The sequence below is a fragment of the Syngnathus scovelli genome, chromosome 12, assembly GCF_024217435.2.
Source record: "Syngnathus scovelli strain Florida chromosome 12, RoL_Ssco_1.2, whole genome shotgun sequence".
Classification (NCBI taxonomy): domain Eukaryota; kingdom Metazoa; phylum Chordata; class Actinopteri; order Syngnathiformes; family Syngnathidae; genus Syngnathus; species Syngnathus scovelli.
The window spans coordinates 5,214,539-5,229,597 of NC_090858.1; the positions used below are offsets into that span (position 1 = coordinate 5,214,539).

The 15,059-nt window shown below is 39.8% G+C and overlaps 4 protein-coding genes across 4 annotated transcripts; 2 read left to right on the forward strand and 2 right to left on the reverse strand.

Moving 5' to 3' along the window:
- Nucleotides 1-40: 40 nt before the first annotated feature.
- Nucleotides 41-3,640, forward strand: dennd10 (DENN domain containing 10). The gene is made up of 10 exons (XM_049737045.1): nucleotides 41-406; nucleotides 626-680; nucleotides 1,285-1,481; nucleotides 1,557-1,636; nucleotides 1,726-1,874; nucleotides 2,145-2,256; nucleotides 2,339-2,439; nucleotides 2,558-2,665; nucleotides 2,741-2,835; nucleotides 2,909-3,640. The coding sequence occupies exons 2-10, from the start codon at nucleotides 635-637 to the stop codon at nucleotides 3,074-3,076; spliced, it is 1,056 nt and encodes a 351-aa protein (XP_049593002.1). The 5' UTR covers nucleotides 41-406; nucleotides 626-634; the 3' UTR covers nucleotides 3,077-3,640.
- On the reverse strand, nucleotides 3,533-6,242 carry sfxn4 (sideroflexin 4). The gene is made up of 14 exons (XM_049737048.2): nucleotides 6,066-6,242; nucleotides 5,825-5,890; nucleotides 5,683-5,739; nucleotides 5,580-5,606; nucleotides 5,357-5,411; nucleotides 5,213-5,238; nucleotides 5,088-5,141; nucleotides 4,952-5,014; nucleotides 4,775-4,843; nucleotides 4,451-4,541; nucleotides 4,198-4,313; nucleotides 4,039-4,124; nucleotides 3,856-3,973; nucleotides 3,533-3,788 (listed from the first exon to the last, which is right to left on the reverse strand). The coding sequence occupies exons 1-14, from the start codon at nucleotides 6,102-6,104 to the stop codon at nucleotides 3,711-3,713; spliced, it is 945 nt and encodes a 314-aa protein (XP_049593005.1). The 5' UTR covers nucleotides 6,105-6,242; the 3' UTR covers nucleotides 3,533-3,710.
- Nucleotides 6,243-6,538: 296 nt separating this feature from the next.
- prdx3 (peroxiredoxin 3) lies at nucleotides 6,539-8,505 on the forward strand. The gene is made up of 7 exons (XM_049737050.2): nucleotides 6,539-6,653; nucleotides 7,160-7,250; nucleotides 7,373-7,514; nucleotides 7,659-7,794; nucleotides 7,932-8,035; nucleotides 8,123-8,288; nucleotides 8,362-8,505. Exons 1-7 carry the CDS (start codon nucleotides 6,618-6,620, stop codon nucleotides 8,410-8,412), a joined length of 726 nt encoding a protein of 241 aa, XP_049593007.1. The 5' UTR covers nucleotides 6,539-6,617; the 3' UTR covers nucleotides 8,413-8,505.
- A 55-nt stretch (nucleotides 8,506-8,560) lies between these two features.
- Nucleotides 8,561-14,918, reverse strand: tm9sf3 (transmembrane 9 superfamily member 3). Its single transcript, XM_049737042.2, has 15 exons — nucleotides 14,706-14,918; nucleotides 13,643-13,838; nucleotides 13,202-13,324; nucleotides 12,583-12,743; nucleotides 12,412-12,489; nucleotides 12,182-12,313; nucleotides 11,938-12,104; nucleotides 11,773-11,867; nucleotides 11,553-11,683; nucleotides 10,888-11,027; nucleotides 10,698-10,766; nucleotides 10,479-10,625; nucleotides 10,321-10,404; nucleotides 10,148-10,224; nucleotides 8,561-9,987 (listed from the first exon to the last, which is right to left on the reverse strand). The coding sequence occupies exons 1-15, from the start codon at nucleotides 14,796-14,798 to the stop codon at nucleotides 9,920-9,922; spliced, it is 1,761 nt and encodes a 586-aa protein (XP_049592999.1). The 5' UTR covers nucleotides 14,799-14,918; the 3' UTR covers nucleotides 8,561-9,919.
- Nucleotides 14,919-15,059: the final 141 nt, after the last annotated feature.

The window sequence follows — 15,059 nt, forward strand, 5'->3', positions numbered from 1 at the left end:
GCAACTCCGGGTGACCCGTATGTACCGTAAACCCATTGTGGTGCGTTCGCTGTATGAGATCTAAATGTTAAATGCTGGTTGCATGTCAATTCACGAGGTGGATACATCTTAAATTTCAAGTAAAACATCCAGCTGAATTGTTGGATTTGCCAGGACCAGAATTCTCTTGAGCTAGGTTAATGGTGTATCTATTTTTGATGCAGAAATGTGCGTATCTGAGGGAATATTGTAATTAATTTTAAATACGTCTGGTGATTAGCCTCGCAGTTCGACCATTAAAAATTTTTACACATAGATTCGAATGCCTCTTTTACGCCCACAACGTGATTGGTTATGAGTGGTCAGGTCTCCTGACCCGGAAGAAGGAAGAAAATACGCTCGGAGGAGCAAAGCGGTGACAGCAGAGGTAACAGAAACTGGAATAACTCATTAGTTCCATGTTCGCATTAATTTTTTTTACATTACATTCATGCATCTATTTTGATCTTTTTACATTCGAATAGCTTGCAGTTTTCTTGGTGCCAGTCGCATCTTGATGGTCAAGATGCGACTCTCAGCCAAGAAATAGATGTAGTTTTGTATCCCCCCCGAAATTGATTAGTGATCATATTCTGATATTCTCCAGGTATGGAATATGGCATCAATCGAAACACAGTCCATGTTAAGCGTCGGATTGATTGGTAAGTTAACTTTCTCAAGACAGTATTTTACCTCGTTCTTTTCCATGGGAGATTAGCGACTAATAGAGTTTGTGCTGTAAAATCACATGACAGCAGAGCGATCTGCTGCAATAGCAGAATTCTCACATCTTGTCTTGGTTGCGACACCAGAGGGTCTCAAACTTAATTTATTTGTATTTTTAGTTATGCGTCTGTTATGTTTTATTGTGTCTGGGCCGCTCCAAGTATTCCACAAAAGAGGGATTCAAGTACCGTAGTAAAAAAACAAAACAAAAAAAAAAGTACATGTAATCCACTATTTATTAATAACAACCCAGAATATTATCAGTTCTTCAAAACAAGATTGAAGACACAGTCATTTCCTAACCATACTTCCTCAGCAAGTCTTGCTTTGAAAATGATTGGGACTAGTTGACAGGTTGTCTATTCTTTCCACTGTCATTTCAGAAATACATTCCACCAAACAAAGCCATGAACCTTAGCTGTGGTAGCCTACAGGCGATTTAAGAAAAGACAAAAGAGTGTGTGTGTGTGGGGGGGGGGGTTGACCCTTTGACCCCTGCACCACAATATTGCCTCATTGTGTGTGTCACGTTGTCCCCAGAAAAAGATGTGAACGGTGACACTCTGTGGGTGTGGTGCTATCCTTCGGTGGGCTCTGATCTTAGAAGCGTCCTCCTGAGCAAGTGCTGTTTGACGCAGAGCAAGGATGATTTTCATACCTTTGTATTTGGCCAATTCTGCCGCACTTGGTACTACATCAGCACACTTGAGGTAGAGGAGCCAACACCTCTAAACAAGGTAGCTGGCTCATTCATAACAAGCATGGCACAGAAGTTACTTTTCTTACATCTTAAGTTGTTTCTCCCTTGCTAGGTCACGCATTTGTCAGTGGTAGTTACAGCAAAAGACTTCAACCCTGAGAAATATGCTGCGCTTAATCGAATACTCTGCAGGTAAAGTGTGTATGCGCCGTTGATATCAATACTGATTATTGCACGATTTGAAATGATCACCTTTGAGAAATCTTTGTTTTACTATTTAGGATGTACATCAAATATGGCAGTCCAGTGAAAATGATGGAGGTCTACATCGCTGTCCTCATTAAAGGTATTTGCCAGAGTGAAGAGAATGGCTCGTTTTTAACCAAGGACTACGACATCCGAAAGGCATTCCTGGCAGGATCAATTAAAGGTAAAGATATAAAATGCACTTCATTTCATTAATAGATTATCCCTTCATATCAATTGGAAGTGATGTAAAATATAAATTTCCTGGGATAGGGTGACATATTGAACTTTTACTAATTTAACTTACATTAAAGACTAGATTTAAAAACAGAACCATCATATCAGATTGAAAGAACATTTGGAACATGTGGCAATGTTCTGTAGCAATTTGAACCTTGAAATTAAAGAATCCAAATCAAACTAATAAATGTGTTTTTTTTATTATTTATGTTAGATGTGGTATCTCAGTTTGGCATGGAAACCATCATCCTGTACACTGCTGTCATGCTGAAAAAAAAGATTGCTGTCCACCACCCTCGAATTGAAGCCTTATTGGAATTCACGAGGTAAATTTCATCCAAACATTCGTAATTCAATTATTTTTTTGCGTGGTGGCCATAGTTACACACTGTTAATCTTTTCTTTTAGAGCACTTCCTGCTCTCGCTTGGCACAGGAAAGACTGGTCTATTCTACATCCATATGTGCACCTGACTGATACTGAACTGGAGCATCTCAATAAATGCTCAGGTGAAAAGGTTTCCTATTTTCATTTTGTCACAAATAATTATCAAAGGGACTCACTTTAACTCAACATTTGGACTTAGTTGGAATAAATGGGAGACTTGTAAGTTTTGTTTTTCTACAGGATATATAGCAGGATTTGTCGATCCAGAGGTGAGCAACAGATCAGACCTGTTTGATGTGTATGTCAACCTCCCAGACAGTGTCATCACGATTTCACAGAGTGCCAAAGGTGCTGTAATTTTTTTGTAACACTACAGTACTGAGGAGTATTTTGCCTGACAATAAATAATGTATTCCAACGCAGAGGCTATGATGATGGGGAAGTTACATAAGGACATTGGCAATCTTATTGTCCATTCTGCAGAAGACACGGAAAAGTCAGATAGTCAAGTCATTAAGGTAAGAGTTGTGTTTTTGTCTTCTAAGCTGTCAGGAATGGAGATAATTGTGACAGCTACATTCTGAATTACAGGACATTTCTTTAAAGACCCAACAAATTCTTACTCATTTGGGGACCTTGGCTGATCAGTGTGAAGGCTCTAAAATTACTTTGGAATATTTAAAGGAGCAACATTTCCCTCCAGCGACGGAAAACTTCCTGTTTCATCTGGCTGCGGCTGAGCAGATTTTAAGGATGTAAATCTTCTATAAAATTTTACGGATTCTCAGATGCCGTCCAAAATGGTGACGGTTTGGGCACGACTGTCACTTAAGCAGACAGGACCCTGAGTATGTATGACAGTAAAAGTGTGCCAAATATGGCGTTAATTTTTTTTTTTTTTTTTTTTTTTAACTAAAGTTTTCTTGCTGACCTCCAATTCCAAGACATAATTCTGTTTTACTATATTGTCACTATGCCTCATTGTTCAATAGGTGATACACAGTGCAGTAATCCAGGTAATTTTTGTGACAAGGAGAAGACTCATACAAGCACGTTTTTGATTTTAAGTGAAATAATAATTTAATTCCATGCCTACAGATTGTGTACTGTCTCTTTTCAGGTTCTACCATGTTTTTTTGTTATTATGTTTTAGGGTACATTTGCTATGAATGGTTAAGCGCCTCAGTATTTCATTACATAATGCAATGCATAGAATGATGTAACATTGGTTGCATTTATTTTTTATGAACAGATTTGTATTTGGCATCTATCAATGCTCAAAATATTCATAGACTAATAATAAATGTATTGTTAAAAAAACAATCTGCTGCTTATTGACGCTTATTTCTCATTTGTGTTTGCTTCGAGCCCTTTCAGTTTTACTAACTTGAGCTCAAAGTCCTCGGTGGTAGAACAACTGTTCTTCAGCCACCTTGGCCTGCAGGTCTTTGTCAACATTTTCTCTCCTTATCTGGGAAAAACAAGGTCAGATGAGCTCATGTTCATCCATTCACACGAGAAGATATTCAGAATCTTACCGTCCCAAACTGAGGGTAGAGACTGAATGAAATTGGGATCATCAAACCGAGGACGAGAGCTACACTTATGTGACGGACAGGGGCGACCAGCAGAGAATTCTTCTGGAAAAATCTTGTTCTGCAAGAGAGCACTTTAGTTCACCAATAATTCCAACCTGATGATTGACATTAGAGTCAACTGACCTCCGTAAAACTGAAACCAGGAGATTGGGAATAGCAGCAGTTGTGCCAAATAGTACTGCTCTGGATAATGCAGTTTCCATCACAGCCTGACAAACAACAGTGCAATAGTGTGGATGACCAACATGTACAGTCGTGCTGATGTTTATACTCCTCTATTACCTTTTCTGCCGCTGCCTTAGATATGCCCACAGAATTCCCATTGGAATCGAACACTTGAATACCATTTTCACATTCTTCCGCTCTGACAGTCAACACGTTGAAGTAAGCAAGAGCAGCTGGCAAGACAAAACATGTTATGCTCTGAAATATGTTATCACTTCGTGACTGTTGGGCAGAAACTTTCTATGTCCAAAACTAAATATATATATATTTTAAAATTTTCTAATAATGGAAATATAAGAAGATAACAAACCTGAGAGTGGGATTGGTGCGGTAAACCTGAAGAAATTTTGGATGAGTATGCTTCTTAAACCAAGACGGTTTACAATCATTTGAGGTAGGGCCTGAAACCAAAAAGTACAGGATATTATCACACGCTGCCAGGGATGATGATAATAATTTTTGATTGACAAACAGACAATTCAGTAGTTTATTTATTACTATGGTTGCAAATTGTATTAGATGAGAATTATTCAGCAACAGTTTGGTGGTGAAACTCTTGTCATCTAATTGCATGTCATTGTGGTCATGGCTTTCACACCAGCTACAGTTGTCACACAATAATTGTTGTACATACCCCTGCGCATGTTGTATAGGAGACCGTTCCCGCTATCAAAAGGAGCTGCTTCAGAGATGGTGTGTGACCCTGCAGATAAGCAAAAAGTGCCAACTCCTCATTCATGAGTGATTTCATTGCAACTGTCAAAGCAGAGGCCTTATGCAGTCAATTTAGTATTGAAAAAAAGTACATTACCTGCTCTGACGAGCGATTTCTGTTGGCATAGTTGAAACCGGCAGTGTAACTTTGTAATAAAAACTGCAAGGAGACGTTTCAGTAATGAAAATCGAGTGGTATGAAACACACGGTTTAAAAAAAGTAACTCCCATACCTGCCAAAACAAGGTTGGTTTGATATTTCGATGCGGCAAAAAGCTGGCAACCACCTTAAAATAGACACATTTTTAATATTCCTCAAACAAGCGGCAGACTATCACATATTTTAGGACGGACTTACCAAAGGAGCCGTAAATGGCAAAAATGCTGGAAAGAAATGAGACAAACAAAAAGGGCCTTAGAAGCAGCTAACATATCCACAATTGCACAAAGTTCGATATTAGCATAATATTATTATATATTTATATTTTTAAATGTACTGTACCTGGAGGGCGGAAAACTAGTGGAAGCGCAGAACCAGAATCGGCATGGACACACGACTGTTAAGACAAACTAGTGGTCAAAACATTAAATTTAGCTTAATTTCTAAGACACTCAACTATGCTAAAGCATTTAATTTAAACTCAAATTAAGATATATGTAAAAGATAGGCCAAACAATATTTTTAGCAGCTAAAACAGGCCTCTGTCTCCTGCATTAGTACTTACAAGAGAGATGTTCCATGCATGTGCGTCCTACAGGCAGGAAAAATAAACAGAAACATTGGTACTCGGTTTCAAAAAAGAAAAGCAAACACTGAGCGCATCTGACCTTTTTGTTGATTATTTCAACATCTCCAAGTTGGGAGCGACTTTCTTGTATTTCTGCCTGAGAGAAGCGGTATAATTAATTCACAACTCGTGCCACATCACTGGACAGTCTCCAGTCTTGTTTAACTGTTCTTGATACTCACATTTGATGTGAGCAGAGATAATGGATCCAGAAGATTCACCCAGATCTTCAAACGACTAAATACAGACTGAAATGAAAAGTAACACAAGTTCATCAATGAAAGGATATACGTTATCATATGGTCTATTTATAACTCTTCCTTTGATACACAAATAGCTACATAATACACAATATTATGATAGCAACAACATGAGTTATTTCACTAAATACATATGATGCTGAATCTCTGCTTGCTCAATTACCTCCCCATGGCTCTTCCAGTACAACAGATTGGGATCCATTACATTAATACTGTCATTATCCTTATAAACTCAATAAACAAGGTTTCCCATTTGAAAATAAAAAATATATATTCTCACACTTAAACACAAGCTGTCATGTTGTTGAGGTCAAATGGGAACGACTTCCGTGGTCAGTCACGTGTTTATTTATAGCTTTAGGAACAGTCGGAAATTTGAGAATAAGCGTTCACGTTGACGATTAGATTATGATGTTTATTGTTGAATTTACTTAAATACATGCATGTATAAGCTATTATTTATATTCAACGGAAATTGAAAGATAAACATCTGCATGTTTCAAATACTACCAGCAAAGGTATTTCGTGTTCTGTGCGCACCTGAAGGCATCTTTGATCGATTTCGTTTAATTTAGCTTTTTTATTTTTATTTTACGGTGTTTTTTGCATTGACAAATAACAATAAAAATACTAAAATTATATCCATAGTATATGATTAGATAAGAGGCGTCAAAAAAGTAACGTCCACCCGCCCTCTCTTCTGACATCATCCAAAATGGCAGCCAGCTTTGGAAGACTCCTCAGGACATCTGTGAGTTTACAACTTACTTTACACTAAATTGCATCATAATTTCCGTTTGCGTTCATTTTACGTGTTAGTAATATCAGTAAAGATGCTATTGAAGAATGCATGACAAGTTTTTTTAGGTTATGCTGACTTACGTTGAACCTGCAGGTGCAACCTCTGGTTTGTGACCTCTTTCCGCGTTTCAAATATACTCTAAATTTATTCTACATTTAGATCAATTAAACATCATTTTCACTGCCGTTTGTCCCTTTCATGTAAAGCACATGTTAAAATGTAACATACTGTTTTGCTCCAGTACTTCCTGCTATTAAGTGGTTACAAAACTAAAAACCGGACGTGCGCAGGTCTTTTTGCTTTGAGCACATGCTCAGTGTGTCAATTATTGATTTGTTTCAAGAAACTTCCTATGGATACTGTAAATTGCATTACATGCTGTAGTATTACTTAGTCATAAAGGTTTTCAAAAACGTGATGAGCTGCATGTTAAATGATGACTGTCATTTTTTCAGGCAAGAGTTGCAGGAGCATGTTGGCAAGGAGGTGCTGCAGCCGAACGAATTGGGTCTGCTTCGGTGCTTCCGAGGGCCTGCTTCTCTAGCAGTATGTATAAATGTCACTCTGTTTCTACTGAGACCACTCGTCTGAATAATAAGATTTTGCACAGATATAGCACAAAGTATTGCCTAGTTCACAGTCCCCTAAGCTGTCATGTGTTCTTTCAGGTTCTTGCAGATGGGCCGCTGCAGTCACTCAACCTGCACCTGCTTTTAAAGCCACCGCAGTCCATAACGGGGAATTCAAGGAAATGAGCCTGGCTGACTTTAAGGGCAAATATTTGGTCCTCTTCTTCTACCCGCTGGATTTGTGAGTGCTGCCACTCCCGCTGACGAACTTCCAAACATCCTGAGCTGACCTGTGATTTTGCACATGAGCATGCATGAGCCATGAACAGATGTCTGTTATGTACATTATTGTAAAATGGTTTCTTTTGTGTTTGCTTTTTTGTAGCACCTTCGTATGCCCAACAGAGATTATCTCATTCAGCGACAAGGCTAATGAGTTCCACGATATCAACTGCGAGGTAGTGGGTGTGTCTGTGGACTCTCACTTTACACACCTAGCGTGGACAAACACTTCTCGCAAGGTATGCTCCCTTATGGAAATATATTTTGTTTTATTAGTATTAGTGCAATATTAAGATGTAAAACATTAGCAACAAATAAAAACGTAATTGACTCACGACATCGTGTTGTCCATCGTAATGATGTTTGCGTCTGGCAGGCCGGAGGCTTGGGCAGCATTCATATTCCTCTGCTCGCTGACCTCACTAAGCAAATTTCCAGAGACTATGGTGTACTGCTGGAGAACCCAGGCATTGCTCTGAGGTAATTACAATTTAAAGTAATTCAGGGTGAATGCGGACCCAATAGAATTACATTTCCGTATAATTGTTTTTCCTGATATTATTTTAGGGGTCTGTTTATCATCGATCCTAATGGCGTGGTGAAGCACATGAGCGTAAATGACCTGCCAGTGGGTCGTAGTGTCGAAGAGACCCTTCGCCTTGTGAAGGCTTTCCAATTTGTGGAGACCCACGGTGAAGTGTGTCCCGCAAGCTGGACCCCCAAGTCACCAACAGTGAGTGGACAATATTCCAGCCTGCCCATATTAACAAACTCTGCAATTCAAAAGTTTTTCCTTTCCATTTCAGATCAAACCAACCCCCGAAGGATCGAAAGAGTACTTTGAAAAAGTCAACTGATTGTAAAGCACTACAAGTCCATTTAGGTTAAGTTGCTTTATGCACTGTGATATGGAGTTATGCTAATAAAAACAGATTTATGGAAAAGTAAAAGCTCCACAACTGTTTTTTTTGCTCATTCGCACATCAACAGGCATAATCTCACAACCCCTGTACATAAACATGTTTATTTCCTCTTTTTACAACAATATGCAGGATGAAAATGTCATCAGACGAGGTGCAAAATCAATTTCAGTGGGGAAGAATAAGAACTGAGAAGGCAGTACAAGTAGGGCACATACTGTATATACACAATATGTAGGGGTAAATAAAGACTTTGAAAGGCTGCAGCACTCTCTGTAGTTATGAAGACATTTAAGTCGTGTACTTTTTCATACAGCTCATCCTTTGGACATTCACACATAGCGTGTCATGTAAGGGGCAGCAAACCGAAAGGGTGCGCGAAGGAAATGGCTTACGAGATGCCGAGCCTTTTTAAAGCTTTAAATAATAGGAAATCAGTAAGTAAGCTCAAGTGGACCATCCAGCCCCAACAGTGCATACTTGCATTGTGAAGCTGATCTTATCGGTGAAACAATTTGATCAGTATGGTTTGGTGAAAACCTCATGCAAATTCAAGCAAGATGAAACGGCGCCACCAGCCCCAACCACAACATACCTTTTGTTTTAGCTGATTCATTAAAAAAAAAAAAACACCGTCTTGTAAATCTGTACAACGAAAATACATTTGGGATCTACATCTAAAGGTACATTAAGGTTATATACACTCCCCTCATACATATATTATCTTTACATGTAGACAAAATTCAAACCCAAACATTGAGAAAAGACTAAACTTTGGGGGGAAACTCATCACATCCATTTAAAAGTCTGATACTGTACTCGGACTGCAGATCTGACCCTAATTCTCGTTTCCGCAGTCAACTACAGCACAACTCGAATCGCTGCCACTGGAGTTTGAGGGAGCGTAACAGGAAAGATCAGAGCCGCCAAAATGGGAGAAGGACTCAAGTGTCAGCGTCGAGTTTTTGCAGTGGAAGTAAATGGGAACAAAGTACTTGCACTATGCACTAACATTACTGCGAGTTGACTTCAAGAATACAAAATAGAAATCAAGTCAGAATAACTCTGTTATTGTGACACAATAGAACAAATAAAGGCTTTCAATATATTTAGGCCTCTTCACTGAAGAGAGCTGCACCATTCCATCCATAAACATGTCTGGTCTCAGGTGGGACTGGTTTGGAAGGGAAGCCACGCAAGCCTTAAACATTTGCCCCCAATATTTGTGTGAGCGCAACTGATAAAAACACAACCGGATTTTGATGCCTCATCTGCAGCTATGCATCTGATCACTTCATGTTGCAGCTTTGAAAATCATTCAGAAAATGGAAAAACTACATTGTACAAAGTGAGATTCTCACAATCTCTTTGCAAGAAAGAAAACAAAAAGGATGTTGTTTGCCGGCTGTCTTCCTGGATATTTTTATGACCTTGCCGTGGTGCTTTAGTCTATTTTCACATTTGTGTATATCTTCCTAACAAAGGCACTTGTTCCCATGTATCCGACGGCACCTGTAAGACACGCACCAACAACATTTAGCCCTTGGGATTTCACCTAATTCCCGACAAAACGCTGGTTTAAAACCATGTTAGCACTTGTGTCTACCCGACTCTCAAATTTGTTTGTACAAACGAAAGCTACATATTCAAACGTCATGCATGAAATACTGACCACACATGATTCCAAGAGCAGTGCTGAAGACAGCCATGTAACCAAAGTAGAAGGATGTCTGGAATAGCCCGTACATCCTGAAATATGCCAGAGAAAAAAACATTTAGTTTGCGCAATTGTTCAGTACAACAACGAAAATATTTAAAAAAAAAAAAAATATCCGCCAGACTCACTTAGTTTTGAAGAAATAGTAGTAAAAAGAGTACATGTAAACGTAAACTGCAGTGGATGCAGCAGACAGGAAGCTTGTCCATTGCCTGGAAAGGAGAAACGTCATCATCAGGTTATTTTTTTTCCCCCAAAGTTGCAGTGTGGGACAAGATGCTCTCACCATCTATAGTCTTCAGCATTGAGCAGGAAATACGTGCACACAATGGTCACGCACACCGTCACAATGCAAAGGATCACCAGGACCAGCATCATGAAGCCATAGACGTAGTAGATTTTGTAGGCCCAGAAAGATGTAAAGATGAAATACCTGATGTGGGAGGAAAAGTCAACTTGTATAATTGGGATATATAAAATAACCACTCTCGGGCCGTCGACTTACATTTCAATGAAGATGGACCCGAAAGGAAGGATTCCACCCAGACAGACGATGACAGCTGGCTCCATGAACCTAACGGCACAAAAATATACCACACGTGGTTTAGACTGTTTAAAGTTAAAAAAAATAAAATAAAAATGGAGGACACAGGCAAATGCCGTTCCTGGTTCCACCTCAAAGGATGCAAACCTACCATTTCTTTTCAGGGATTGGCCTCGGCACAGCGTTCACCCTGCAGGGAAAGTTTGGCTGACCGGAAAGGTTCCTCCCCAAAATCGTTCCCACCAAGTTTAGCGGCAGAATGACGAAGAAGCAGATGCAACAAACAGCCACCTGCATATGGAGACACGGATCATTTTCTTTCAAACCACTTTAAGTGACACCAATTAACACTTATATACCACAACCTTAAAGCAAGGTCACGCTAACCTGACAGTTTATATTTTATTCTTTCTTTCTTCCCAGCAAACTAGTTGAGATTGAATCAAACGCACCTCTGTTGGCATACAAATTCAGTCCAGTTCTTTCACATGTAAAGCAAACTTACAAATGATTCTATTGGTACAAGTTAAGCAAACTTACAATTGATTCTATTTGTACAAGTTACGTTCACAGCTAAGTAAACAAGTCCAAACGGAAGATCAGCATCCGGGTTCTTTAACACACCCATGTCTAACTAACATACCCCTCAGTCTAATTCTATTCCTGACACTCTTCATTTAGAGGAAGTAAATACATTTGAAAGTAAACTGAAATAAAATCATCACGTCAGTATCTTGTACTATATATACTTTTGGTGACCATTTTGATTGGTAGTGTTCCATGAGATTTTTTTTTTTTTTTTTTTTAAAAACCCACCATGGTGCCAAATGGAATGGCTCTGGAAGCGTGATAGTAGATTGCGATGAAGTTGATGAAGAAGGCAGTTCCGCACACCATTGCCGGGATCATAAAGGCTCCAATGAACATTTGCTTGATCCATCTTCTTCCTGTTTTTGTCAAGAAATTAAAACAAGAACATTTGAATATCGTACATGACGTGAAAAGGTAACAATCGATTTTCAAACACGATCATCACCTCCTTGTTTCGCGTACAAGCTTCCACCAAAATAGCCATTAACAGGGGAAGTGGCAGCATACACAAAAATGGCTGTGCTCAGCATCGATCCTCTCCTGCGGAGCAAAACCAAACAACTCTGTTACGTCTGCGATTCCTTTCACCGAACGGTAATTATTGACGTACTCTGTATATAGGTCCTCGACCATTGCCACGATGATGACAATGAGAGACACAGAGAAGATCTGGCAGCCAGAGCCAATGAGTGAGGAGAAAATGAGTGGATGGCTCGAGGGGCGGAACACATCCCCGTGCACCTGCTTCCAGCCGTATTCATCTCCCAGATCTCGGTCCTATTGGGAAAAGCATGGCGTCCTATGAACTCATTTGAAAGTACTGATTGTCTTTATAGAACCTTTAGCGAGCTTACCATGTCATCCATTTCCTCCTCTTTGCTGTACCTGGCATAATCCTTTCGGAGAGTTCTCATCAAAATCATTGACACCAGACCCACCAAGAAGATCACCATCATGAAGGAGTTAAAGATGGAGAACCAATGTATCTGGAAAGAAGGAGTGAATATGGTTTAATTTAGACACGCACTGGCATCATGGCAGGAACATGCTTGTGACCTCAAGCGGACATTCTCAACTCACTCACCCGGTGTTGAAAGAAGGATGGGTCGAGATACTTGTCAAATCTGTCCTCAAACTTCACATCAGACTTCTTCCATTTCACCTGTGTATGCATTTAGGGACACTTAACACTTGTTTTCAACAAGACCTACAATACAGGCAGAAGAGACATTCCAGTAACTCATTGGGTACTTACAGAGTAAGACATTGCAATCCTTGTGTTGGGCACAAGTCGAACTTTGCCTTCACTAGTAAGATTCACATCAACAATTCTGTTGCCGTTAAAGCCGATCTCCAATTTCTTGTACGTCCAGAGGTAGTGATCTTCTCCATTTTCATCTGCCTCGCCAACAATACCTGAAAAATGAAATTGAAATTTGGTACTGGCTGAAAAAGACGGAATATTTTTACCCCGGACTTTTTTTTTAGTTTTCAAAATTATCCTGGAGTGTAAAAATATTTCCAAAAAAACGGTAATAGCTTGGTTTTGCATTCCACAACGTAACGTTTCAGGTTGTTTTAGTACTGGAATTTCAACCGCAGCAGCCAGTGGCGCGCGTCGATGCACCATAGCACTCAATGTAGTGGGACGCGCCTCAATAAGGAACAAAGACAAAAAATTCGCTCCCCAGATTCCGGATTGTTCAGTGAGGGAGGGGGGGGGAGAGACAAGTGCTCAACAGGTAGGGCAACCTGAAAGATGCTACAACTTAGGCTTGCTCATCCTGATACGGCTCGCTCATCAAGTTTATAGAGAAACAAGAAACACAAAAAGCCAAATATACTCACTATAGAAATTTTGGATTGTCACTTACCCCAGATGGGCAGGTCATCAATGTACATTTGGTACCAGTAGTGATTCTTTATCGCATAAACAAATGCATCCCGTTTGGCTTTGTCCAGCTCAATTTCGCAATACGTTGTCTGCATGACTTCATCTAGAGAGGTAGATAAAATGTAGTATAATCAAATTGTCAATGTGAAGGCACACATCTCCAAATACCAATTGAAATCCATCGGCTGAAACCACACCTAAACAAGTATGCCCAGGCAAGCAATGAATAACTGCTTTTGTTTACCACGTCTACTGTTACCGCCATTGCCATTGTAGTCCAATAAAAAAAAAAAAAAAAAAAAAAAATCAGACCTTAATTACTTGAAATGCTTTTCAATGTGTCTTGGCAACATGCTTTGAGTTTAACATTTTTATGAAAAGCTCAAGTATGACATGTTGGTGTGATGCAACAGTAAATTACCTTTGAACTTGATGTCAAGGCCGCTAAATTCCAACTCCACTCCCTGCAGAGCTTCTCCAAGTGTCTCATGGTAATGACTGATGGTCTTCTTTGTGCCCACACAGAATGGTAAAGAGAAATACTTGTACGTCTCCTGCCGGTTGTGGTAAGGCCCCACTGTGTTCATCCATAATACTACCTCCTCTTTATCTGTGTACTGAAAGGAAAAACAAGAACTGTTACAATAAAGGTCGGACATAATGTGTCAAGATCACCATATGATGATGTTCCAAATTCACCCCCCAAATCTGATTGAACATTATTTCCACTGTATAGACCAGGGGTGTCAAACTTTTTTTTTTCACGGGCCGCATTGTAGTCATCGCTTCTTTCGGAGGGCCATTATGACTGTCAACCCAAATAAATGTATGAGCCCCTCATATTATATACAGTAAAAGCTACAAAACAAACTCGTCAAATATTTTTTTTTAAAAAACATTAAAAGTGAAGACAATTTGCAATTCTAGTAATGACACAAATTTGATGCACAATTTATCTAATGATAATGTAAAATGATGTGGCGGGCCGTATCTTGCCCCCGGGCCTTGAGTTTGACACTTTATAGAGTATTGAAGATATTTATTAAACACGCTGCAGTTAACAAGGCATGTGCAACATGCTCAAATCAGGAATACCTGTTTAATTATTCAGATATGTTTATATGATGGGAATAACAGCACACTTTCTGTGACCCGACCTGATAACGCGACTCAAAACTTGAACGCCGGTGCTCCAAAATAGCCTTGTGTGCAAGCAAGCCGTGCTAAGAAACCAGCAGGGAAACGTTTGGCCATAAGCACTTAGGCCGATGAGCGTTGACAGGCTAGCTTGCTAATGCTCAGCCTCGCTGTCGTTTTCCTAGCCCAATATTTAAAAATAAGAAACACGACGATTGACTTTTTCTGTCCGCGAACAGAGTACTGCTCTACTTTAAAGTTAAGCAAAACGTTAGCATGTTGCACAGAGAAAACGTCCATTTTTTTAAGCAATCCCCTTTCATTCGGCCTTCCAAACGTAGCCTTACTGTGTGTTCATGTTCATCTGCTTCGACGGATATTAAGGAGCCAAGTAGACCGAGGAACACCGCAGCTGCCACCCTCCACCTGGATGATCCCATTCTTTTCGGCGAAAGTGTGCAGAAAGATCGGGGGTGTTAGCTTTGCAGGGCTAGCCCACCTTCTTCCTGGTTGTATGACTGAGGCGATTTTTTGGGACGCTCTTCTTCTACGCTTACGGCGTAAGTATTTTACGATTACTCATCGGATATACTTCCGATTGGCTCGAATGAATCACGTGACTCAACTCGGCCAATCACGTTAAGAAGCGGTGAATGAAACGATGAATAAGAAAACTGTGTCTGCGAATCTTCCGCAACGTT

Coding starts and splice junctions, on each gene's coding strand:
- dennd10 (XM_049737045.1), top strand. CDS start 635: ATGGCATCAATCGAAACACAGTCCATGTTAAGCGTCGGATTGATTG. Junction 1,482..1,556: donor AGCCAACACCTCTAAACAAG/GTAGCTGGCTCA, acceptor CTCCCTTGCTAG/GTCACGCATTTGTCAGTGGT. Junction 2,440..2,557: donor GCATCTCAATAAATGCTCAG/GTGAAAAGGTTT, acceptor GTTTTTCTACAG/GATATATAGCAGGATTTGTC.
- sfxn4 (XM_049737048.2), bottom strand. CDS start 6,104: ATGGATCCCAATCTGTTGTACTGGAAGAGCCATGGGGAG. Junction 4,125..4,197: donor CTAAGGCAGCGGCAGAAAAG/GTAATAGAGGAG, acceptor GTTGTTTGTCAG/GCTGTGATGGAAACTGCATT. Junction 3,789..3,855: donor TCTACCCTCAGTTTGGGACG/GTAAGATTCTGA, acceptor TGTTTTTCCCAG/ATAAGGAGAGAAAATGTTGA.
- prdx3 (XM_049737050.2), top strand. CDS start 6,618: ATGGCAGCCAGCTTTGGAAGACTCCTCAGGACATCT. Junction 6,654..7,159: donor GAAGACTCCTCAGGACATCT/GTGAGTTTACAA, acceptor TCATTTTTTCAG/GCAAGAGTTGCAGGAGCATG. Junction 8,036..8,122: donor AACCCAGGCATTGCTCTGAG/GTAATTACAATT, acceptor ATATTATTTTAG/GGGTCTGTTTATCATCGATC.
- tm9sf3 (XM_049737042.2), bottom strand. CDS start 14,798: ATGGGATCATCCAGGTGGAGGGTGGCAGCTGCGGTGTTCCTCGGTCTA. Junction 11,868..11,937: donor GTCGAGGACCTATATACAGA/GTACGTCAATAA, acceptor TTTGCTCCGCAG/GAGAGGATCGATGCTGAGCA. Junction 10,225..10,320: donor TACTATTTCTTCAAAACTAA/GTGAGTCTGGCG, acceptor GGCATATTTCAG/GATGTACGGGCTATTCCAGA.